We start from the raw sequence: 25,110 nt of genomic DNA, 5'->3' as shown, positions 1-25,110 counted from the left end.
ACCTCCCCAAAAATAGCTTTGTCCATCCTGCAAAAGGCTGCACGCTGACAAGCTGAGTGCAGCCAGTCAACTCAGTCATCACCTCGGCTCATACGCTGGAAGGAGGCTGTGGACTCCAGCTTCGAGGAGCTCTCGGTCTCATGGGAGAGAAAAGAGACAAGCCTGGAACAGGTAAGCAGATCTGTGATGTTAGTAAGAGCGGTGGGCAATACAGAGGAGGTGGCACAAGGCTCAAAGGACAATTATACCCCCTTAGACTTCTAACCTTACAACTATCTGAGCACTTTCACAGCCCTTATCTCATTCAGTTAAAACCACCACCCAGGGCGGTGGGCCGGGCAGGAGTCCACATCCCCTTATATGAAAAGAGCTTAAGTAGAGCAAGAACGGAAATTTACCTCCTGGGGCCCTGGGCCCTGGGAACTGGGCCGGTGCAGAGTGGGTGTCGAGGAACAGAACTGACAGGGAGGAATGCCCTTAGGCTAGGCAGCTAATGTAGAGGCGCTGTCCCTGGTAGGTGACCTGGGGAGAAGGGACATTCTTTGCAGGGTAGTTTTCAATGCAGTCCTGAGACTTCCTGCTTCAGCATCCCCTGGGACACGCATTGAGAGATGCACAGACTGGGGTCAGGGTTAGGAACTTCTATTTTAAGACGCTTCCAAGTCACCCATACTTGAACACTATTGCCACAGAGGTCCTCTTGCTGGATGGCACCTCATTGGTGGATAGTGAGGAGGGGACTGTACCCCAAATCTGGTCCAGTGCTCTGGCTGGTTCTCTGGTCTTCACTGAGTGGGACTGACCCAGTTTTGGAAGGATCTGTAAGATCTGGACATGAGAAGGATACAGGAAAAGCATTGGAGGCACCAAGAAAAACAGAGGGGTGAATGTCTCCCTCCCACCCTTTGCTGTGCTGCATGCCTGTTGTTAAGCAGTGCCGTTATTCAGTGAAAACTCAGAGTAAAGGGACAGTAACCACTAGCAAGGCTTTGGGGTACTAGCATTCTCCAGGGTGGCCTAGTTTGGATTTTGTCACCTGTTTCTTGGAGGTGAGGCAATGTCACTTTTGCACTGGGCCATGGGCAGGGGCCCCTCCCCCTCTGTCCTGGGATCTGAGAACTCACCTGGGGTCAGAGAACAGAGGCCTGGGGCAGACAGCCTGCAGGTGAGGAAGCTTCCAGGGCATCCTGGCATTACACCACCTGGGGGGAGGTGGACCCCTTCCCTCCTCGTGCAGACAGCTTCTGCCCACAAAGGGAGAAAAGTTCCAGCCAGGAGGGGCAAGTGAGGGGTGCGCGCGCGTGTGTGTGTGTGTGTGTGTGTGTGTGTGTGTGTGTGTGTGTGTGTGAGAGAGAGTGAGAGAGAGAGAGAGAGAGAGAGAGAGAGAGAGAGAGAGAGAGAGAGAGGGTCCACTCCTCTTCTCACCGCAACCCATGGGGGGCACGCAGAGGGCAGGCAGGGAGGGAGGGAGGGACGGGGGCTGTTGCTGACGTTTGAGCTCTATCTTTCATTTCTGCCCCTTTCCTGCTCTTTGTCACTGCGCCTGAGCCCCTCCGATCTGTATCAGGAGGAATGTGCTGCTGAAGTGCCTTCCTAATTAGAGCCAGGTAATTCACTCCTTAATAACCAGCCTGTTTCTCCGCCAGCCCACTAAACCTCCCCCTCCTGCCTCCCTGTTCTATTTCCATCCCTGTCCCCTCCCAGGTGGGGATCCCTTAAAGGGGCCAGGCGGTTTGTCAGCATTTCCCTTTCTTTCCAAACGGTCCTACTGGGACCCAAGAGCCGGTGCTGACTCAGAGTGAGGTTCTGAGCAAGGGCTCAGGGGCCGGAGAGCCAGTGCCAGGACGGGGTGCTATTTCGGGAGCCTGGACGGTGAATGAGCCCGGCCCACCCGCCCGCCTTCCGGCTCAGCAGAGCCCAGCCAGGACCCTCCCACCTTGGCGGGGAGAGACCATCCCTCCTGGAGCCAAAGCCGAGTTTCCCTTCCATCCTGGCGCAGAGAGCAAAGAAAACTGTCCCTTGTGATGTTATCATCACTGTCATCCAGGACTCCCACCTGGGGCTCCTCTGCCCTCCCCCAGCCCCCAGCCCACCCTCAGCCGGTGCCCAGGCCGCTGCATCCTTCTGGAGGCCCGAGGGGGCCCCGGGGCTGAAGGCAGCCAGATGCAGGAGGCAATTAAGGGACCAGGGCCTGGGAGAGACACGAGAGAACTAAAAATGCAAATTACATTTTCTGTTTTGTTTTATACTGTTTTTAGGAAAATATTATTCTCATTACAAAAGTAAACCATGGTAACTGGAGAAATTTTCAGAAACCTCAGCACTCAAAAAAAGAAAAAGAAAATGAAAATCACCCTTAATCCAACCACCCAGGGATAATTATTAGGAGGTATTTACTTGTGGTTCTCTTTGCATATTAATAAACCTTAATCCACAACCTCAAGCGGGTAGGAAATGTAAGATTATGTTTCCATTGGTCAATCTCTGTCAGGAACACACCCCTCCTGCCAGTTTCTCGGAGGTGGTAGAAATCTCAGCCCAGTTCTGAGTCCCCCACCCGCTTTCCTGGCACTGTGCCGAGTCCTGCGGGCTTAGGGCAGGCAGTCACCCCACCCCAACACCCTCCTCCCCCCACCCTGCTGTGTCAGTGCCCACCAAGCCTGTACTGGTTCCTAAAGCTCAGTCCCGTAGGTCGCTGCTGCAAGGACCCTCACTCCCAGTGGAGAGACCCCCTCAGGACCCCCACTTGCCTCTTTCATGCCTTTCTGGGAGCACCGACTCGGGAGTCCTTCTGGAGGCAGCTCCCCCTGGCCCCCAGCACTTCCGTGCACACTTAGGTGACTTGCAGGAATTACTCTGCCACCTCATGCCCAGTGGGCCTGGGGGAGCCATCAACACTCTGAGAGCTGCTGCCTCCCTAGGGCTCTACCCAAGACAGGTACTTACGATGTCCCTCTGTACTCTGAGCCCCCAGACTGTCTGGGTTTCTGTCATCCCTCCCAAGGCAGAGAATCCCTCTGTCCCCTCTCAGAGACCCACCCACATCTAAGGTCTCTTTGTCTTCCCACCAATTCTCCTCTCCTCCTCACCTCCCACTCCACCCTGCCTCAAGGTCAGGGAGATTTTTTTTCTAACTTCAAGGATGGGTAAATTTGCCACTATGCAGGGCTGCCACATAAGGTTGAGCAGTGTGTGCACTGCACAAAGGTACCCTGCTGAAAGGTGGGGGTGCAACAGAAGGCTAAGGAAAAGTTTTGGCAGCGTTTTATAATTCACTCAAAGGTGTTATGTGTGCTAGTCACAGCCCTGTTTTTTTCACGTCTTTTTCCAGACCTTTTACCCAGGCCTAGACTTTTGAAACTCAAAAGCTAATAATTTGATTCCTTTGTTAGCTGAGTTCTGCGATGTCCTCCCTTCCCTAAAGCAACTGACGTTGAGCGGTCTGATTCCTGTCTGGCTGCAGGGAAGGATCACAGTTGTCAAGAAATGCAGGGGGACGCCTCGGTTACTACTTGATGATACCAGGCACGTGCACACAAATGCACTTGCCCATTTACAGCTCCAAATGCTAGATTTGAATATTTGGGGTTGGGGCCAAAACCTGCATTTTAAAAAGCATATCAAGTGATTCTGAAGGGGCTGGGGGAGAGGGGTCCTCTAAGGAGAAATTGAAACCAGTTCTGGGAGAATGCCACCCCGAGCCCTGCAGCTGCTGTTGGAGGGCTGTGCGTGACATCGCTTTTCTCGCCTGTGTGAGCGAATTCAGGGCCAGGAGGTCTGAGCTGGTTGGAGGCTTGTCATATCTTGAAATGCCCTGAACACCTCCCAGCATATTCTTGTTTTCCCTCTTTAGTTCCGGCTCAGATGCTGAGACCGTGCGCTCCCTGGTGGAGCCCAGTGCCATTTCTCCAGGAATGTCATCTTAAAGGCTTTCTCAAAGAAGCACCAAATCACTCCCAGTCATCCGGCCCACTCCTCTCGCCTGCCAGACACCAGCCCACAGGGAGCCTCCTAGGGGGGGAGGAGCCCCTTCCCCAGCAGGACTGGGGTGCAGAACCCCACGTGTCTCCCCAGAGGAAACCCTCCAGGATGGAGACAACCTCACGTCCGACCTGGGAGCCCGAGAGGAGCATGACGAGTCTCCATTGCCTCAGCATAAAATGGCAATGCTAATGTAGTTTCCAATTTAGGTTTTAAAATGCCACTTAAAGGACAGCTTCAGTTCTCTCACTTAAAACTTTTTTTAAATAAGCACATTTCCTCATGAATCAGGCCATGGGCATTTTGGTCCCTCCTTCTCTGTCAAGTACTGGCAGGGAAACAGGGATCATCTTTCTCAGATTTTTGGTGGCCAATGTGCTGCTGCTTTGGCCACAGGGGCCTTTCTCTGCCCCCCCCATCCACGGTCCCTTCTGCCTCCGGCCTCTGAGCAGCCAGTCACCACCCTGCCATGCCCCACGGAGAAGACGGCGCTGCCCTCCCCCCCCCGCCCCCCGCCACGGCAGAGGGGTGGGAAGGACCAGGGAGAAGTGGCCAGGGCAAGGTCTGGAGCAGGGGGTGGTTGGCTTTGGGGAGGAACTTACCCGGACAAGAGAACTGAGATCCCCTAGTAGTTTTCTGGAAGAAAAGTCAAATTGTTGGGTATTTTAACCTTTAGGAGAAAAAGAAAACAATTTCAAACCTGAAGGACTATGCTCTTGAATTTTGTAAAACTGGCCTTTCTTCCTCTTTCTGGTCAAGGGCAGAAATTCTCCCCTACGTCTACAGGGGGCATGCAGAGTGAATGCCGCCAGAAGGACGAGCCTCCTCTCCCAGCTTCCCATCAGTTCCGGAGGTGACCTCGGGATTTGTGCCCATGACGACGACAGGAGGCCAAGCCAGCGCCCAGGGACCCCCACAGAGAAGGAGGCTTCTGCCTCCTCAGGGCTCTTCCCAAGAAGGGTATCTATGTACTCTGTACTCTGATCCCCCAGACTACCTGGGTTTGTCATCCTCCCCAGGCACCTCTCTGCGCCCCCTCTCAGAGACCCACCCCCATCTAAGGTGTCTTTGCCCACAATCTCCCCTCCTCTCACCGACCGCGCCACGCTGCCGCTGCAGGATCCGGCTTGCAGGCTTGGCCTGGTGTGTAGGGAGGTGCGGGTGGGGAGGGGAGGGTCCCGTCCTTGCAGGGACAGGGCTCATCCGCTGGGAGGACAGTCAGGCTTCTCAGCCCTGTCCAGGTGCTGGCTCAGGAGCAGACTCCGAAGGAGAGAGCTCAGGGCTCCCCCGGCCTTGTGCCGGCACCTCTCCAACCCACCACCGGCGTCTCCCCAATAAATCCCTCGTCATGCTTCTCAGAGAACCCTGATGGAGCACCCAGACTGCACTTTTCTTCCTGCCATAATCAGAATAATTAAGAGATTAAGGACAGAACCTTTGTCATCGTGTGATTCAATAATGTTTAATGCCATGTCCAAGCACTGCCTAACGTCATATACTGCATCCCACTTGAGCTGTGCATAGGAAATCGTAGGAAATGCGATCCTAGAAAACACAGACTCTTCCTCAGTGGCTTCTTTTGCCCTGGCCTCACAACCAGGCTTGCCGGGAGCGGCGCTCACGGCACCACAGGCGGTTTGGGGCCTCCGAGCTGACCGCACACACCTGCCCGCTGCCTTGCTGCCGTCTGAGGCACTTCTCCGGCCCCCAGTCTCCTGGCAAGTGCACCTCACAGGCCAGGGCCCCTCCCCTCGAAGTACAAGGACAGAGACCTGAGGACCCCAGCAAGACTGCCAGGTGCCCCTGAGCCTGAATACTGATCCCAGACAGCAGTCTTTTACCGGGTCCCTCTACCCCTTCCAGCATTTTCTGGCTCTCTCCCAGCTTTTGCCTACTGCCCTGTTCTTGGCCGGAGCTGTGGCCTGTTCCTTACTATGCAGGGACCCCACTCATGACTCCACCCCAACACCCCCGGTTGGGCCCGGCAGCAGGAGGAGCCGTCTTACTGCCATGCCAACCCCCGCCCCTCCCAGGAAGACTAGGTGACTAGGCCCAGGTGGTAACCATCAGTCTGCTATCAGCCAGCAGCCTCGTGTCACTGTAACCACTGGCCACTTGGCTGGTGGCCACACAGCTAAAGAAACCTGGAGAGACAGTGAGGTCACATGTCACTGGGACCACAGAGAAGATGTTGAGGCACTAACCAGTGAGTGGTGAGACTTGGTCCAAAAAATGGCCCAGCAACCACCAGCCTGGTGAATCTCAAAACTGGCTCTCTCCAGCCCACCCTCTGAACTGACCAGAGACCCACAGGCTGAGGGGACCAGAGGACAGAGCCAGAGACACACTGTCTGGGACAGGAGGCTAAGCCCTTTTGGGAGCTCTCTCCTTGCAGAATCCTCTCTCCCTCACACACCGCCCTCTCCCGGTGACCCCAGGCCACTAACCCTCCTGCAGCCCCCTGCAAGCCCTGGCATGACCGTCCTCCAAGCCTCCCTCGGCCCATTCCTGTTAAGAAAGTGGCTTCATTTCAGAGCCTCAGCTTGGGCTCCTTGCTGCTAAAATGTAACCTCAAGTCACAACCACTGCTGTTGCCAAAGCCATTTGTTAAAAAAAAAGAAAGAAAGAAAGAAAGAAAAAATGTATTTCCTGGGAGTGATAGGTAAAAAATAAGTTCTGCAAGCGGAGCCTGGGTTCGCGGAGGGAGCGGCCCCCATCCTGCAGCCGGCCAATGCCCATACAGGGAAAATGACTCCAGCGGCGACAGACTCCAACCTTCAGACAGCAACTTTTCACCTTTGGTCTTCACCCCCAGCTTCTGCATGACGTTGAGTGGTTTAATAATAATTCCCCGGCATGTGGAAGACACAGAAATAGCTCCGCCAAGCACTGCAGACCGCGCGGCACACTTCATGCAGCGCTGGGCTCCGGCGCTCCCAGTCCCCAAGTTTCCATTAACCAGCTGCCAACTGGCTCCCTCGCGGCAGGAAAGGCACCCTGGCCTCGCTCGCCTCTCTCGGTTTCTCCGCAGACGGGTCATTGGGGAAGGAACGTATGTCACTCAACAACTACGTAATGGGAAAGAAGTGGCCCCGAGGTCCCGGCCCTACGACCTCTGCCTGTCAAAGCCAACTCCTGAGCCCCTTTTATATAATCTTTTCCAAAGACTTAAAGCTATGAGTACACAAAGCTCCCTTAATGGAAGGCCACTCTGGCTTGTATAAAAAGCTGTGTAAACTTCATCTCTGCATTTACTCAGTACCAGCCTTGTTTAATTTCCTGCCCGCGGACGTGCAGGGAACGTGACTCTCAGGGCTCTGAACATCTTTCGAAAAAGAAACAGTGCTCTCCCTACTTCGGGACTGAAGAGCCCCCAAAAAGGGCAAGATACCTCCTCCAACTTCACCAAAAGGAAGGGCATGTTGGCCACACTCCCTTTGTTCAGTTTCTCATTAGAAAAAGCAGCCTGAGACTGAGTGGAAGGTACAGACTGCAGAGTTTGAGGCTGTTCTGCACCCAGCTCTGACCTTGGCAAGTGACACTACTTCTTGGGGTTACAGCTGCCTCCTTGGCAAGAGGGGGGCGGGGAGACAGGATAGCAGTGCAGATCACAGGTTGCCGTGGGGAGCAATAGTAATGCTGAAGCCCCAGCCCAGTGCTCAGCTTGTGGTAGGAGGCCATGAATGGAAGCTACTAGAGCAGCTCTGCCATTGGAGGCAATTTATTAGAGGGGCTAAGCGCACAGACTTTGGAGCCTGGCTCCCCAGGTTCAAGGCCCAGCTCCTCCAATCACACGCAGGAGACCTTGCATGTGTCATTTAACCTCTATAAAATGCAGTATGGCATCAGCAGCAGCAGCTGGGGGGAAGGAAGGAACAGTGTCAGGGACCCCAGGTTCAGAGACTTCCCCACCCCCCACCATGAGCCTTGGAGCTGCAGGGATCCTCCACCTATACCAAACCCTTTGCAGACTCCCTGCTGCACAGCACTTTTCCAGGGCAGGATCAGAAATCACCTGCCGTCACCCCTCACTTACAGCCCATAGGGCTGGGCCTGCCGCAGGTTCTACCCAGGGTCCCCCAACTGAGCTGCCCAGGTAGTGGCCAGAAGCCCCCCATCTGGGCTTATCCCCAGTGACTGGGGTGGAGTTGAGAGGAAGTGGGGGGAGCAAGCCATGCCACCCCCACACAGGGCCCAGGAGGAAAGGCCAGGCCAAGCCCCACACTGAGCTGCTCAAGTCATTCAAGCCTTACCAGGGCCCAGGAAGTTACTGACAGGGGGGGGCTTCACCTGGGGGATACCCCCTCATTGCAGCCCACGTGCTGAGCCTCCCAGGGCTGACCGTGCCGGGGGGCAGGACTGCTCTGCTCTCACATAACGCCCTCTAGGATCCTGCTGGCTGAGAAACTGCTGTCCAAAATAGGTCAGGTCTTCAGAGAAAGGGACTCCTGCCTCTCTCCTGGGTGGCCTGCTGTCGCTGCAGCTACATCACTGATACGTGGTCGCCGTCCTGTGCTAACACGGATAAGCCCTGGCCCCTCTCAGAGCCAGCCTTCCCATCTGGAAAACGTGGTGCTGGCCTGGCAGCCTCCAAGCACAGCACCCCAGGGGCCTGTGCCCGTGCAGTGCACTGAGCAGCTCCGTGACCACGGCGGGCTCTGTCTGGAATGGGGACTGGGCGGATGGGCAGTGCTGAGTCCTGCCAGGTCCTGCCCTCCACACAGCCCCCTCCTGTCCCGGGGAGGCCCCCACAGGCCCATCTGTGGGACTAAGTGGGAAACACTGAAGATGGCCTCTCTGGGCATTTTTGCACCCCGCTCAGCTGTCACTCTGTAGAGTCAGGGCTCGGGACCACAATTGCGAAGTTGGACAAAAGGCCTGCAGAGGTGTCTCTGCTGGGCAGAGCAGGGATCCATAGGGATGAGCTCTGTCCGGGTCTGCCGTGCACACTTGCAAGGTCACTCTTGCTGTGCCTCTGGCCAGGTACGAGGTGAAGTAAAGAGGAAGAATAACTCATCTTTCTGCCGGCTCATTCTGCCAGGTCCCCAAGCCCTGCCCCAGCACTGCACTCCTTGATGGAGGAAAAGGAGTGGGGACAGAGACACAGATGTGAACTTAGGTGATCCTGTGAGAGTCTCAGACAAGCGACCAGACAACAGTGCTGGGACTAGGGGGCAGGGGAGGCATCTAGGGTGCAAAACTGAAGGGGGCATCTACCCCCCACCCTTGCACTTGCAGGCCCCGAGAGCCCTGCGCTTCTCACTCACCTCCTCCCATCCGGCCCACCGGACATGGGGGTCCGGGGCAGCAGGTGCTTGCTGAGGAGGAGGTTCCCATTCTGGCCTGGGGCACTTGGAAGGCTTCTCAGAGGACGGGAGGAGTGTGGACTCCTGGGAAATGAGACCCCTGCCCCCCACAAGTCCAGCTGACTGCCACCGCTGTCCTGGCCATAAAGCCTTTCCAGGGCAGCCAAGGGCAGGCGGGCCACTCACTGCCAGCGCCATGTCCTCCTCCTGCCCTTCTGCGTCTGAGCAGGACAAAGGGGAGCTGAGCACACTGCTCATGGTGCGGGAGACGCACGTGTGCCACCAGGACACAGCTGGGGAGGACACCGGGCCGGTGGAACCAGCCCCAGCTGGACCGCGCTTGTCTGAGGTCTCTGCCTTTTCCCAGGGCCTCCGGGTGCGCCCGGTCTGCGACACCCAGCAGCCAGCCAGGGCTGGGAGCAGCCAGGTTGTGCCTGGAGGGAGAACGTCAAGAAGAATGAAAGCAGGTGTCCACGCTCCGCCTGGTCTCCGAGGCGGTCTGCTCACAGCTGTGCCTGCTCCGTGTGGCTCCGCGCACGGGTCTGTAACTGTGTCTTTGTCAGTCTTTCCGTGACCCCGCGTGGCTTCCTCCACCCCCTCTGCATGTCCCTCGGTCCGAGAGTGATGTGAGGCCGGGCCGGGGCAGTGGCAGCCGCGTCCTCCCGGCCCCCATTGGCTGGCAGCCGTCCCCGCGGAGCCGCCGCCAGGCCCGCCCCTGCCCCCACCCCCGCCCGGACCGAGCGCTCGGAGCCGCCTTGGAGCTCAGTCTCCTGCTCGAGCCCGAGCGCAGCAGCCGGAGCGAGTGAGGACAAGCTTGCCGCACACCGGGCGTCTCGGCAGGGGCCCGAGGCTGCAGGACTGCTGCGAGGCACTGCGGTGGCTGCGGCGCCGGAGGACGCAGGGGACTCCCGACCACCCGCTGTCCGTGCACTCTGCGCCCGGCCGCCGAGCGGGGACCCGGGCTGGGGCCGCACCCGCCGGGCACCTCTCGCCGCCGGTGCAGCCCAGAGACGCCCCGGCGCCCGGGCTACCGGAGCTGCGGGTCCGAGCTGCGAGACCGGTCAGTGACTCGGGACCTTTACCCTGGTGGCAACGCGACGGCGAGAAACAGGGGCGGCCCGAGTGGCGCGGGCACGGAGCTGTCCAGCTCCGGCGCTGGGGTCCGCCGCCCGGCGGGAAGGCAGCCGAGCGCGGACGCGTCCCCGGGTCTCTGCGGCCCCAGCCCGCCCGAAGGCGACGACTCTCGGGCATTTGCGCGCAGCGGGGCGGAGGGACGCGCCATGGGGGCGCCGGGTCGCGCCGGTCTCCGCGAGGCGAAGTGAGGCGGTCCCGGCGGGGTCGGCGGGACCCGCGGGCCATGTACGGCGACGTATTCAACGCCACGGGCGGCCCCGAGGCGGCGGCAGGCAGCGCTCTGGCCCCGGGAGCCACGGTCAAGGCCGAGGGCGCCCTGCCGCTGGAGCTGGCCACCGCGCGCGGCATGCGGGACGGCGCGGCCGCGAAGCCCGACCTGCCCACCTACCTGCTGCTCTTCTTCCTGCTGCTGCTCTCCGTGGCGCTCGTCGTCCTCTTCATCGGCTGCCAGCTGCGCCACTCGGCCTTCGCCGCGCTGCCCCACGACCGCTCGCTGCGCGACGCCCGTGCGCCCTGGAAGACGCGGCCGGTGTAGCGTCGGGCTGAGCCAGGGCCGTCGGGCACCGTGTCCCGGCCCTGCCACGACCAGCCGGCATGAGCGCGGCAGGGTGGGCTCCACCACGGGGTCCCTGGCCCCTGGGACCACCGCGCCCTGACCCCAAACCCCTTCCCGACCTACAGCGGCAACCTGAGAGTAAAGGGGGACTGAGGTGCTGGGAGGCTGCGTAGGGTCCCTATCCCAGTACCTGGAGGTGCCATGGTTCTGACCCCGGCCGGGCCTTTCTTCCCCTGGTCAGCAGGTCCAGTGGGGAAACCGTCCAGAAAGACGGCGCGCCCGCCGGGAGCAAGAGCCCTGCTCGCCGCCTGCTGACTTCCTTCCTCGGCGCGGAGCGGGCAGGCGGCCGAGCGCCCAGCTAGCCTGCATTTCTGCAATAAAAACTCACCGAATTAGATCTGGTGCCGAGAACGCTCTGATCATTGGTTGCGCCGCTTTGGAAAAGGGGATACGGGCAGGTTGATCCTTCCCAGGGCAAGACCCAAGCGCGACCCGCTTCCCTCACAGGCCCAGGGCAGCTGATGATACTTCCTGCTCTCCAGCTTCCCCCGGGGTTAGTGAGTTACTCGCCCAGGGAAGTTTTTGCAGGGCGGTCTCCAGGGAAAACTGCTGCCGGGTCTGCTGAATACATCCCCATTAACAGGGTTCCACAGGACCTCTGTGCGGTGCAGTTGCTTCTACCTGCATCCTCCCCTTTGCTCTCAGAGCCTCCCTCCCTGGGCCCGAAACCTCTCAAGACCCATCCCTGGACCAGAACCACCTGGGGAAGGAAGAGCCTGAAGGTCAGGTGGAGGGGCAGCTGCTCAGCTCTTCCCAAAGCAGGTAGGGAGACCAGCCCTGGAGAACCTGCAGGGAAGAAATGGATAAATAAGCGCAGCTAGGGGAGAATGATTTCAAAGAACTGGAGAGGGCACAGAAAAGTTTGTGATAACTTTAACCAAAGTTAACCTAACTCTAGGGAGTCTTTTCTGTAGGGATTTAAAATAGTTGCAGGAGTCACCGAGCTCAATGGGGCACTAGAGCTCAGAGAAGGTTCGACTAAAAAAGAACTTGACTCTTTATCTAATCCAGTCATTCTAAACCATGTGGGGGTCACTCAGGCTTTCAGAATCTGAAGACAGCTATGGACTCTTGCCCCTGGCCAAATGCATACAGGCATGGAAGTCTACCTTTCTAAGGTTGTCAGACACTGAAACTGGTTCCCGAGGCCAAACTGAGGCTGAGGAAGAGACTGGCCACTGCTCCCCAGTCCCAGCCCAGCCGACCACTTCTCAACCAGCACCCAAGACTCCCTCCAGGTTCCCGTCCCAGGAACATTAGAGGGGAGGCATCAGAGAGGAGACATAGAAACCCGGAAACCCCCCCTGGGCTTGATTACCTGTGTCTCCCAGAACTAACACCAGCCAGCCCCCAGTGGTGCCAATTCTATGATCACCTCACAGGGCATTTCAGTCTTTGGAAATGTTGCTAAACCTCTCCAGCCTACAGCAAGTGTAACCCAGCTGATCTGCACAAACCTTGGTTGCAGCAAGGACTAGATGGGAATAATGAGAACTCCGAGAGCCCCCAGCTGGCAGACCGAAATCACACACTGTTGATACGGGGGACCCCTTACCCTTGGTCTGGGGGGTTGAGGAGTAGGAGACTCAATGCAGAGGCAGAGTATTCCTCCACCACAGGGCCCAACTGCCAGATCTGAAGGTTGTATGCAGAGTGGTCAGAAGTCCAAGCTCTGGACTCCACCTGTCTGGCTTTAACTCCCAGCTCCACCTCTCACCAGCTGTGTGACCTTGTGCAAATTGCTTAACCTATTTAGCCTGTTTCCTCATCAGTAAAATTGGTGTTATACCACCTCGCTCTACAAGGTTGAATCATAAACAGTATAACCAATGCAATATGCTAGCACAATGTACAAAGTGAGCACCCAAATGTTAGCTATCTTTATAACTGAGCTATGGGCTTGAGGTAGCACGGCATGGAAGAAGCTGACCCACCAACAGGATGTGCTCTCACTAGGGCCCAATGTCTTCTGGGGCCACAAGCAAATGCAAGGACTAGTCAGTCTCTTCAGGGGAGAACATGAGTAGAGGAGGCTTAGAAGCCACCTGTAGATCCTAGGCCAGAATCAGCTGCAAAGTGATCCAGGAGGCCCTTGGGATCCTTTGTTAAGATATTGGCCCAAGGCATCAAGGGGTTAAAGCCAGAAAGTGCAAAGATGGACACGATTTGGAAAGCATCTCTCTGATGTCTCCACAGGGTTGCAGCAGCCTCAGCCACCTAAGCCACAGGTTTGTCCACTTCAAATGAATGGATACTTCTGGAATAAACTTCACAATAAGTGAGCCCGTATGGAGCTGGAATCTAGAAAGCACGCAGGGTCAGTAAGGGTGCCAGCTGCCAGCACTGTGACCCTGAGTAAATGTGTACCCCTTTCTAGGACAGTGTTGGACTACTGGCTGAGCAGTAACAGGTTCTTTCTTCATGTTGGATCCAGCCTCAGATTCTCCCCTGGGCAGCAGGGATGTGGCCAAGTTCATGTTCACCCTCTACTTATGTGTAAAGTGGACTATAATATAGTGATTGCATATTTAGATGGTGTGGACTAAATGCATGTGGCATCCCAAAATTCATCTGTTGAAGCCCTAACTGAAGGAAGTAAAGGTACATGAATCGTAAGGTTGGGGCCTGGATCTGATAGGATTAGTGTCCTTATGAGACCCCAGAGCTCGAACTCTCACCACATATGTGCACTGACAAAAGGTCATGTGAGGACACAGCAAGAAGATGGTCATCTGCAAACCAGGAAGAGGTCCCTCACTAGAAATCGAGTCAGCTGGGGCCTTGATCTCGGACTTCTAGTTTACAAACTCTGAGAAAATACATTTCTGTTGTTTAAGCCACCAGTCCCTGGTATTTGGTTATGGCGGCCCAAGCAAAGACAGCTGGACACCGGGGAGGTAGATCTGTACACACACATCCTCCACCCTTTACTATCCCACCAATTCCAAGATGCCTTGGAACCACCTTTGGAGAGCTGGGCGTGGCAGGCTGAAAGCAGCAATAGAGCCCATGTCCTGGGCATATGGGCTCCTCTGCCCTAACAGCCACTGGGAGCCAGCCAGAGGTTGGGGAAAAGACATTTTTGATGGAGGTTAAGGGGGGTGGATATTGGGGTGGGGAGGTGGATGCAGATTACTAGGAACCAGAAAGAGGCAGCACAGTGGTGACCAAGAGCCTGAGTCCTGGAGCCTAAGCTTGCTCATCTAGTCTATGCCTTGATCATGCATCTGAATTCTGATAGCTTCAATTTCCTCCTCTGTAAAATGGAGATAATAATAATACCTGCTGTTTAGAATTTTCAACATTGAGTGAGACACTCTAGGTAAAGTGTTTAGCTCATGTTTGATATGTAGTAAATGCTATCATCATTAACCAAGGTGACATCTGAGACGTGCCAGCAGCAGTACAAAGAGCTTTCTGTGAGCGACTGGCAGCCCTTTTTCAGGCAGGTAGTATCACAGAACAATGAAGAGGTCTGCACTTCCCGGGAGCCATGCCCAGAGTTGGAGGGCAGCCATTCTGGGTCTTTTCTCAGCTCTGCACTTTCCCCCAAAGCTACTCACCACTCTCATGGCTTCAGTCACATTTCATACTCTCTCCATACCATCCCTGAGCTCACTCAACACCTCCATTTGGGTATCTCATAGGAAACTTCAACCTCAACAAGCCTAAAACTCATCAGCTTCCTCTCTAAATTAGATCCTCCTTCAGTCTTCTCCATCTCTATAGATTGTGCCAGCATATGGTTACCCAAAGGAATAAAAAAACATGGTGGTCATTCTTGACCCCAAACTCGTCTTCATCCTCCCACATGCAATCCATCACCCCCTAGACACCTCTCTATTCCATCCACTCCCTCCATCTCCACCATCACCACCTAACTCAGAGCCCCACATCCACTTTTGTCTTTCTTCACTCAATACACACATCCGATGGCTTCTTCTTGCTCTTAGGATTAAAAACAAAACCCTAACAAGGCCTAGAATCGTCTGGCCCCACCAGCCTCTCCGGCCTCATCTCCTTACACTCCTCCTAGTCACAGTGGCCCGTCAATCCCTAAGGTCCCTCGCCTAAACTGTTTGTCTCTCCTTCCTCTGGCTGATGCCTTCTCATCCCTCAAGTCTCAAATCTTTCTTCCTCGATAAGGATTTGCCTGAGTCCTCAGATAAGATTATCCTATCACAGTCCCAAATCACCTCCCTCATTGCAGCTATTAAATGACTGCGTAATTAGGTACCTACTGCCTCTTCCCACTACTAACATGTAAGTTGTGTAAGGTCAGGGATGTCCGTCTTGTCAGTGCTGTATTCCCAATGCCCAGCATAGTTTTAAACTCAAAGCAGGCAATCAATATTCGTTGAATGAAATATAAAAGTTAAGGTAAATTTGCCTGTGTGTTCTCATCTGAACATGTCTCCTTTGGTTTTCTGCCTTAAACTAAACTTTTATCAGATGAAATACTGAGTCCAACTCTCCTTTATCGATTGGTCCTCCAACTGGCCAGTTTCCTGCGGGTGGTGATCCACAGAGTTGTTTCCAACTAACATTTCTTGTCTCCATCCATGTAACACCTCAATTATTCTTGCAGAGACCAAAGAACGTGCAATTTACAAGTTTGTACCTTTAGCTATTTCTGCTTGAATTACTCCTTTTCCTGCAGGAAAGCATAGATTGTTACAACGTCATTCATATGCCTTCTGAATTGCCTTAAATTAGAATCAGTTAAACCACTAGTTCACATAACGACTTCCTCATCTCTTTCTGGCCTTCGTTCAGTCTTCTCAGTGAGACCTTCTCTGGCTAGTAGATCTAAAACCTCAATTTCCCTTCTTCCGCTCACCCCGCGTCTCCCTTTCCTGCTTTATTTTTTCTCTTTAGAACATACCAGTAAACACTCTTTTATTTACCACGTTTGGTGTCTCCATCAACCACAATCGAAGATCCTCAAGGGAAAGAATTTTTGTTTCATGCACTGTTTATCCTCAGCCAGACATCTAGCAGGCCCTCAAATATTAGCTAATGAATGAACAAGCTGATAATGCTCAGGGCCAGGAAAAATACAAATACTCAGAAACACAGGAGCAGAGTCTACATTTGAAAGTCTCCCTCATTCTGGGTTCCTGCTTCTCCACCCTCCCAAACTGATCAGATTAACCTAACTAGGTAGGAACCAAATACTCTACACTATGCTACAGCCTCACTTTCCAAGGGACAAGAACTGTGGCTCTAGCTCCCCTGCCTGGCACGCAAGAACCACACAACACCCGATGGTGCTGCCGGAGCTGCCTGGTCTAACGCTTGACTTGGAGTGAGCGCTCCATGAAGGTTCGGTGAGGGCAATGGAATGAGCAAATTGGTATTAATTAGGTTACAGTCTACGCTGTTATAACAAAAAACAGCCACGTGCACCCATCAAGTTTCTCTCAAGTCATCTTCCAGGGGTAGCACAGCACTGTCACCCTCCCTGCTCAGCTCCCATGTCCACTTCAAGGTGGCTTCTCTGGTTCCTGCCATCGTATCTGCATCCCAGCCACTGAGAAGGGGAAAGGAGCAAGGAGTATATTCCTCCTCCAGGCATAATGCAGAAGTGGCACCTATCACTCCTGCTCCTACCCTACTGGCCAGAACTTAGTCACATGACCACACCTAGCTGAAAGGGAAGCTGGGAAACGTGTCCAGCTGGACACAGGTGTTCTGTAACTAAGGAAAGGGAGAATGGGTAAACTTCCAACGGTTATTAAACAGACAAAAGGAAAGGACCTTCTTTTCATATGAACATCTTCTTGGCAGCCTTATTATTTCTACATTACTCTAATAAAATCAAACAACAAGCTTCTAAAACCCCCACCTCTATAAGCTCTAAAATAAAAGTACACCCTTTTGGATTATTTTCTCTTGTCAAACACATCAAGAGAACCATGCTCTTTCTACTTTCTCTGGGAAAATATTAAATGTCAACAGGTTAAAACTCCAACTTGACTGTTAATTTTGTAGGTTCTCCAAGCAACAATTCCAGGAATCTGATAACTTTGAGGCAAAGGTCCAAAATTCAAAGAGAAAGATAGATATCAGTGCTCTAAATTTCTTAGCTGAGTTTCCCCTTTCTTCTGTCATGAGGCATGTAACAAAGAGATATAATACAATGCTGAGCTACAATCAATTCAACTAAGAATTATCTTATTACATTATTCAAAACGTGAATTCCAGTACTAAAAACAATCCCATCTTGCTTTAGTATTCTCATTCATTGAACAAATACTGGTGTGCCTAAAGAACTGCTCTGGCAGTGGGAACACAGGTCTGATCTCACATAGCTTACATTCCCATGAGATGAGACAGACATTAAACAGGGTAAAGAAATAAAGTATATAGTATGTTGGATGGTCATAAATACTATGGAGAATGAAAAGCCTTCTTGGGTATACAGAATTCAAGAAACACTTTGGAACCAAACCAATTTCTCTGAGAATCCTCTCAAAAAAAGAAGCTAGAGCTACATCCATAATCAGCAAAATATTAGTCAAAGAAAGCAGAGCATCAATGTAGGGTGACTACCAGAACAGGTTGGAAAGGCAATCATAAGCGTTAAGTGGTTGGCTATTGCTTTTGGATTTTAGTTTATACTTTCCTGTACTGTTGAAAATCTCCACATTTTTCTCCGATAAAAGTATTCCTTAAAGTGAGATGATGGGGGAGATTTATTAGATGGGGAAGGGGTAAGAGATTAAGACAAAGTATAAGAGGCTTTTCAATATCCGTCTCCAAACACCAATAAACTGCCTCAGGATACATGTCTCAGTAAGAGGCACCACCCACTTGATACAATACGGATAATACAAAAGTTTTACCCATCAGCCTAAACCCACCTTCCCACCTCCCATCCAACACGCTTTAACATGGAAATGGTTAGGCAAGCTGCCAACAGCTCTTTAAATTTTCCACATAGTCCCACTCTTTTTAAAAATACAACAAAAAAGTGAGTTAGATAGAACACGAGATTTTTTGTTTTTGCAAAAAGTTTATTAAAGATAGACTTATAAATTCAACAAAAATCACAGTAACACTTAAAATGTTCAATGGGGGAGGGGCTTTTAAAAATGCTTCTTTTACCCACATACTGTAGAGCTCTAAATAAGTACTTTCTTATAAGTACTGCCCAACCTGCTGACAGCCTTCTTTTAAATGTTTATAAAACATGATGAACTGCATTAAAACTGCCATAACATACAATAGTATTAGCCACTGTCTCCGCCCCTCAACTGTTTTGGCTACAGCAATTTGAAAACTAATTATCTTAAATCTGAAAGATGTCAACAGCCTCTCAGTGTTCACTGAAGTCTTCTGCTAGGACTAAGGTACATTTTTAAAAATAGCTTCTATAACAGCCGGTGAAGTTGTTAAAAAAAATGCCTTACTAAATGCCTCTTAAATAAAAAAACACATATGAAGGAAATGATTCACAGAAATGGATTCTTTTAAGGAAGTCTTTTCTCTAAAGAGAAACATAAGAGCTTTTATATTTATTCTTTTGGGTTAGAATATTTAGTTTTGGTTTTTCTACTTTTCTAGCCAGGGCACATGAATTTGCACCATCATTCCTAATTAGAATGAGTCTGCACTTCTTGTATATGCAATTCAGAGGGTGGTAAAGTTGTACACCATGGAGGGGATGATAAAAAGTGAGTCTGTGATTTAAATTTTTTTCAAAAAAGGAGAAGACAAAAAATGTTTTAAAATATGGCAAATTCGCAAAGTGGATAATCAAGGGTTGATCTACCAACGTCAAGCAGCATTAGAAATAATTACTCCGAATCAAAAAATTAGAAATGTAAAAGATAATAGTAATTTAAAAATATGAGTTCTTATATGCTAGGTACTGTTCTAAGTACTTTATATATATTATTTCACCAATAATCTCCCCCCAAATCCTATGAAGTAGACTTTTACCTCACAGATCAGGAAACTGAGGCACAGAGTAGTTAAGCAACTTGTCTAAGGGCACAGAACCATGAGGCCCAGGACTCAAACGCAGGCAGGCAGACTACAGGACCAGTTCTGCTAAGAGGTATCTGCCTACTCTGCCTCCCCATCCCCAGTCAAGCCCCCTCATTTATAGACTGTGGGATCTAGAGAAGGGAAATTGCTGGTTAGACTCAAAAACCCCAGACTCCAGGCCCAAAACAAAACAAATGAACAAAACAAAAACATCATTTCCTGTACAAACAGAATGGAAAAAATATTGACCATTCTGAGCAAACCGCACGTTGCGAGGAAAGGCATGGTGCATTCACTCTCTATCAGCTCAACAACAGACTGGTTACTCAGCAGGTCCCAGCAACTGATCATCTCCTCCCTCATTTTAAACTCTGCTTGATGAAAACGTAAGTCAAAACAGTACAAAAGAAAAAAAAAAGACACAGTAAACAGGTTTTGAGGTTTATTAAAATAAAGTATTAGCAAACAATATGCAAAAACAAAGTTCTTAAGAGTTATGGCTTTGAAAAGCACAGTATAGTAAAACCTAATACATTTTTATAAGTATCAAAAAGATAACAGAATTGAAGCATGTTGCTAGAATCTCATTTTCTACAACATAAACAGAAGCAGAACAAGTACAAATAAGAAGCAGACCTACAGTGCAGCCACTGGCGTGGTCTTTATATCTGCGTGTGAAATATTTTTAAGAGAATATGGGCAAGTAAATACAAACCTGATTACGATCCTCTCCAATTTTAAAATAAGTGAATTTCAAAATGGAACTTTAACCAACCATGTTAAAAAGAAAATCTCACTTGTCCAACCATTATCTTCAAGAGTCCCCACAGTTAAACTACTTTATGAATAAATTAAAGCAGCAGCATCTCCAATGGGATTAGAGAAGAAAACTTGACCCTAAAAGATTTCTTTTTTACAAAGAACTTGGGATTCTTTGGCCTCACTGGAGTTTGTTATAGCTAACACCAGCTTGCATTAAGAAGGCACTATTAATGGGTGAAAAAATCTACCTGTACACAAAATTATGAACTTTTAAAAAATCCTCATCTTTGAACAAATCCTTATGATGATTTTAAGAATTTTAAAAACTGAGTTATTTAGACAAGAACCACACAAACCTTTTCTACTCTGCCAGGAATGACCAAAGAAACCTGCTCTAGGACTGGATCTTTTCAGTGAAATAACTCATCACTTGTTTTACAGCAACTGCTACAGCAAATTACAGCGTGCTTCCTTACTTAAACACAAAAACAAAACTGATGTGTGAGCTCCCTTTCATTGGTTTTGGTAAACCATCCAATTTCAGGGTGTTACTTCAATTATAACACAGTTGTTTTTCAGGAGATAAGATTCCATTATGAATAATCCAATATAACAAAGGCTTGATAAATACTACCTCCTGTAATCAGGACATAGTAAACTGTAATCCAGTGAATTCCAAAGAACTGTCCAAGTTTCTGTCCTGCAGGTATAATTCTTCGTTTATGCAGAAGAAATGCCTTGAATTCTCACTTCTGATATGTGCATCTTTTGTGATAAAAACTCCCAAGAATCTCACCTGTAACAGTGAGGAAAATGCTGCTGTTCTGGGGGAAACAGGCATCAAACCTGAGATTATCCCTCAAAAAGCTGCCCTAATAACGTCTGAGACCACCTACAGACCACCACTTAGGAAACTCCCATAAAAATCATCAAACACTTCTAAAACCACCAGATTATCTACTACCTTAAAAGATACCTGCTTATCTAGCTGATAGGTACGATGATGACACATTAGATTCATACCCGAGACATTGAGGATTTAACTAATAAGACAAATAAGGGCTTTAACCCTCTTAAAAGTTAATAGATCCAAAAGTCATCACTGGAGATTGAACTCAATAACTATCAAAAGATTCTTCCTTCCTCGGAAAGTAAAAAGGATGTTAATATATATATTTTCAGTGGGAAAGGTAATAATGATCCAAAGTACTATTAAGTAAATGATTAGAAAAAGTATAAAGAAATGGATCTAAACTGGTATATTAGATGCTCCCTATAATAGAAGTACAGCACTTTTACAGGTACTATCAAATTTTTTAGAGTTTCTTTGTTGTAGGGAGGATTTCATTTTTTGTACAAACTTTCTCTTCCAACAGAACATTACTGCAGAGGAAGGAACTGCTTCCCACAGGTGCCTTCAGGTAATATGGAAGGTTTTATAACATGAGTACCAGTTCTTATCTGGGCAACAGATTTCAGATCTGAATATTCATTGATCACTTTACATCCTAAAAGGATATCTATCAAATGTCACGAAAAGTACAAAACAGCTATATCCTCCTTCTGTACTATTAGATGTGGCTTACTGAACTGGCTATCTGGTAATCTTACTCTGGATTTCACCACAGAAACCTAGCCAATTCTATTACCAGTTTTCTTATGCACCAACAATAAAATATGAAAAATGATTTATAGTCTGACACATATATTTGACATTTTGAATGATGTCTTCCTTGAATTCTCTCTCTAAAAAAACGTGTCCATTTCAGTAGATCAATAACATGCCTACTAGTTTACATTCCATAATGCTAGCCAGGCCACACCCACCTGACCATGATACTCTTCATGTAGAGATATTGGGCAAATGTACCTCTTAAATCCTGCTTTTATCCAATAAACATCTTTTTGCTGCTTTAATTCATTACTGAGATTTGATTCTATCCTGCTTTTTGCATTTACCAAATTGGTTGCAATTTCATTGTTTTTAGATTTTGTCTTTTCAGCTGGCATAAATTAATGTTGTACATGCTATAATATGTGATTATTCTTGTGGTGCTGATGTTCTCACAACTTTTACTCTAAACCATTCTGTAGAATAAATAAAAACTTAGAACTGTAATTTTCTGAAGTGGTTTTGTTCAGAGGTGCTTTCTTTTCACTGGCCAGAATTTTAGTGTTTTGTTTTACCTTATAGCAAATTTTATTTCCTATATGTAGATATACGGGCATCTTTAGGGATTATAAGAGAAGCTAGACTGTATTTTCATTTAAAGTCGAAGGGTCTGGAGTTGACAGTTTTTAGGAAATACTGGAGGTGTATACTTCTTATGAAACTCTTAATGGTTTTAATAGTGTTAGTACTATCACCCATGAAACACAATGACTTAGAGAAAACAAAGAAAAGGCCAATCACATAAAATCTTGCTAATTCTAAAGGCTGTGACATGATGACCCCAAATAAAAACAATTTTTAATTAACTCTCATTTGAAAACACCAATAAGACAATAGTTTCCACTAGTTTACTACAGCCCACTTAAGTTGATTACATGTACTTGTCATTTAACAGAAGTGATTTTTTCCTACAACTTTCTTCCAACAGTTGTGCCATGAGCCTGATAAATTAAAGAATGATGAAAATACCTAAGTTCCGTCACTATGACAATAGTTCTTTCTCATGGGGCTGACACAACTCTGGAAGACTCAGGACGCACGCTGTGTAACACTTACGTTTAAGACTGAGGTGACTGTCAGTCAGAATTTCTTTTACCCAGCAAAGAACGGCGAGCTGAAACACACAAGCGGCACTTCATCTGAAAGAGCTAAAACCATCCATTGGCTGCACACTGACAAAGTAATAAATAATGACACATGAAACAAAGGAATTGTATAATCCTTTCCTTAAAAAATGTACTTTTTTTTCCTCATAAAAACAGAAAGGGCAAAGTGGAAAGTCAAACCAAACTAACATTTTAAACAGAAGAATGACATGGCTCCATGTACTTTCAAAAGGCACCAGAAAATAAAGTTTCTGCTGACAGGTAAATTAGGTTCATGTATTTTTTTAAAGAATAATTTCTTCATTCTCATGTCAAAAGTGTCCATTTGGCTGTTCCCCAGAAAAATTAGTTGAGAGTCCTTTACCCAAAGCCAAAGGTATGAATGATTAAACGGATGTTTCAGAGTTTTCATGTCTTTCCTCTCTGAAGATTGTACTCTGGGAGACTAGCATCCATGGAGATACTAAAAAAATGGAAAAAGAGCATCGATGATAAGTAAGAAAACAGTCTGCATTCTTTGATGCATGAATGTTTTAAAATCAGCTATCCCGACATCCTCTTCTGAAGTATCAGGCCAGCAGCCTCATCCTTGGGGCCCAGCTGAAGACCCCTATGGCCACAGTGCATGGGTCCTTGCATAGGGAGGCTGATGCAAGTAAGAGCAATGGGATTAAGCACATGATTTTCCAACACTAATAACACCCATAAAACTACAGAGAATTTAAAAGGCACCTTGATTTGGAGCTATAGAATAACAGTCTTATAATCTAGGCTTAAAATAAAACAAAAACTAGAAAAGCATAACTTCCTACAACTGTAATCTATAAACTGCATTGTTTGTTAATACAAAAGGGGTACCAAGGAAATAAGGACAAGCATCTAAGTCCAAGTCACTTGAGTGTGATTTACCAAACGTTATGCTAAAAATTATCACCCATAAAAGTGCAAAATAAAAGATTAATGCATGTCAAAATTAGAGTTCTTGCAACATTGTCCAAAAGCAGCAAACATAGCCAACCAAACAAGGCCGTGCACATACTGTCACCAGCTACAAAGTAGTACTTATGACAAATTTTGAGTAAATGACATACTTGAGATCAGTTATTTGCAATAAGTTTTTTAAAAAGGAAATGTTTTACAAAAGATATATAGCATGAAGTCACATTACACTGACGAACATTTATCTGTATTAAATGTCAATTTTATGATGTCACCTAGAAAACTATCACTTTGCTTTTACTGAACACTACTTGTTAGAGCAGTGCATAGTGTTCCTTCAAATAAAAGATTTTTTTATAGTTTCTTTTAAGCCCCTACCATACACTTTTGCAAAACAATGAATTATACTTTTTTTTTAAGTTGGTGGGACAAAGAAACTGGTAAAAGTACAGCTTTGGGAAGACCAAGAATAGAGAATGGGAGGGAAGACTTAGGTTTCATTGTATATACCCTCTTAAACACTATTATAATTTTTCATCATGTGATACATTACTTTTTCAAAAAAATTCAACAAATAAAAAATTGTTAGGACAATACAGTAAAAGCATGTTCCAGTTTAAAATCAATACCAAACTTTCTGAACTGGGGCATAATACTTACTCTGCGTCTTTCACAACACTTTTGAGAGTTAATCACATGAACATCAATACAAACAAATGTAGATTCATCACAAAATACAAATGTATTGGTCACAATTATGTAGAAAAAAAATAAGCTGTAATATCTCTTTTCCATGTAAGCTCACAGTATCTGTACTCAAAGTTTCCCTAAAATTAAAACAAGTCCACTAATAATATAATTGAAAAGAATACTTCTGCACTATGAAACAGAAGATATGGGGTTCAGAGGGGAGCCCATCTGAGTGAGGACTTTATCCAGCCATTGAAGAGGCCCATGAAGATGGATTTCAATCCAGCATGGGGTGCTGGTAACATCCTGCCGGTGATATTCTGCTCCCCAGCCCTGTGAAAACGAACAGAGATCACAAAAAATCCCTCTTTAAATTGTCAACCAGTATAAATCAATTTTACCACAAAACAAAAAGATACTTTAACAGCAGAGATATACAGAATGTATTTGAAGGGAATAACTACCACAAAACCAATCTTAGCCTTACCATGGAATTAAAAACAAGACAATAGCTACATTTTTCAAAGATACATGAATTTTTAAATAACATATAATTCCCGTAACAGACACCATTAAGTCTGGATGTTTCAGAATGTTTTTAATTTTATAAAGGTAATACAGTACAGTATCTCATGATTAGAACATTAATATTTCTGCAGAGAGATAGTCTCACTTAATGAGATAAATAAAACCCACAAATTGCCTCATGTAAGTTCATATCAGATTTTGTTACCAAAAATTTTTGGTTTTTAAGTTACTTTTATTTTCCTGGATTTATTAAGTTCTCAGTTTTACTTGTTACGGTACTCCTGGCCGGTGGAGAGGAGAAGAGTGGAGAAGCTGGGGGAGTGGAGATTAACAAAGCTGGACCGTGGTACCAAACACCAAAAAGAAAAACTCACACACAGC

At 48.5% G+C, this 25,110-nt stretch overlaps 2 protein-coding genes across 3 annotated transcripts in view; one reads left to right on the top strand and one right to left on the bottom strand.

Moving 5' to 3' along the window:
• Positions 1 to 10,617: 10,617 nt before the first annotated feature.
• On the top strand, positions 10,618 to 10,956 carry SMIM32 (small integral membrane protein 32). The gene has a single exon (XM_045552656.1). The coding sequence runs from the start codon at positions 10,645 to 10,647 to the stop codon at positions 10,954 to 10,956; it is 312 nt and encodes a 103-aa protein (XP_045408612.1). The 5' UTR covers positions 10,618 to 10,644.
• Positions 10,957 to 19,461: 8,505 nt separating this feature from the next.
• The window catches only part of SMAD5 (SMAD family member 5), a 31,765-nt gene continuing 26,116 nt past the window's right edge, over positions 19,462 to 25,110 (bottom strand). For both annotated transcript variants that reach the window (XM_045550850.1, XM_045550849.1), the window contains exon 7: positions 19,462 to 24,534. In XM_045550850.1, coding sequence (XP_045406806.1) covers positions 24,391 to 24,534 — 144 coding nt within the window. In that variant the 3' untranslated portion in view covers positions 19,462 to 24,390. The remainder of the gene's footprint in view (positions 24,535 to 25,110) is intronic.

The sequence above is a fragment of the Lemur catta genome, chromosome 5 (genome assembly GCF_020740605.2).
Source record: "Lemur catta isolate mLemCat1 chromosome 5, mLemCat1.pri, whole genome shotgun sequence".
In the NCBI taxonomy this organism is placed as follows: Eukaryota; Metazoa; Chordata; class Mammalia; order Primates; family Lemuridae; genus Lemur; species Lemur catta.
This window is presented reverse-complemented; position numbering and strand designations above follow the sequence as displayed.

What these genes read in the sequence shown, in the direction of transcription:
- SMIM32 (XM_045552656.1), top strand. Translation starts at nt 10,645, where the DNA reads ATGTACGGCGACGTATTCAACGCCACGGGCGGCCCCGAGGCGGCGGCA.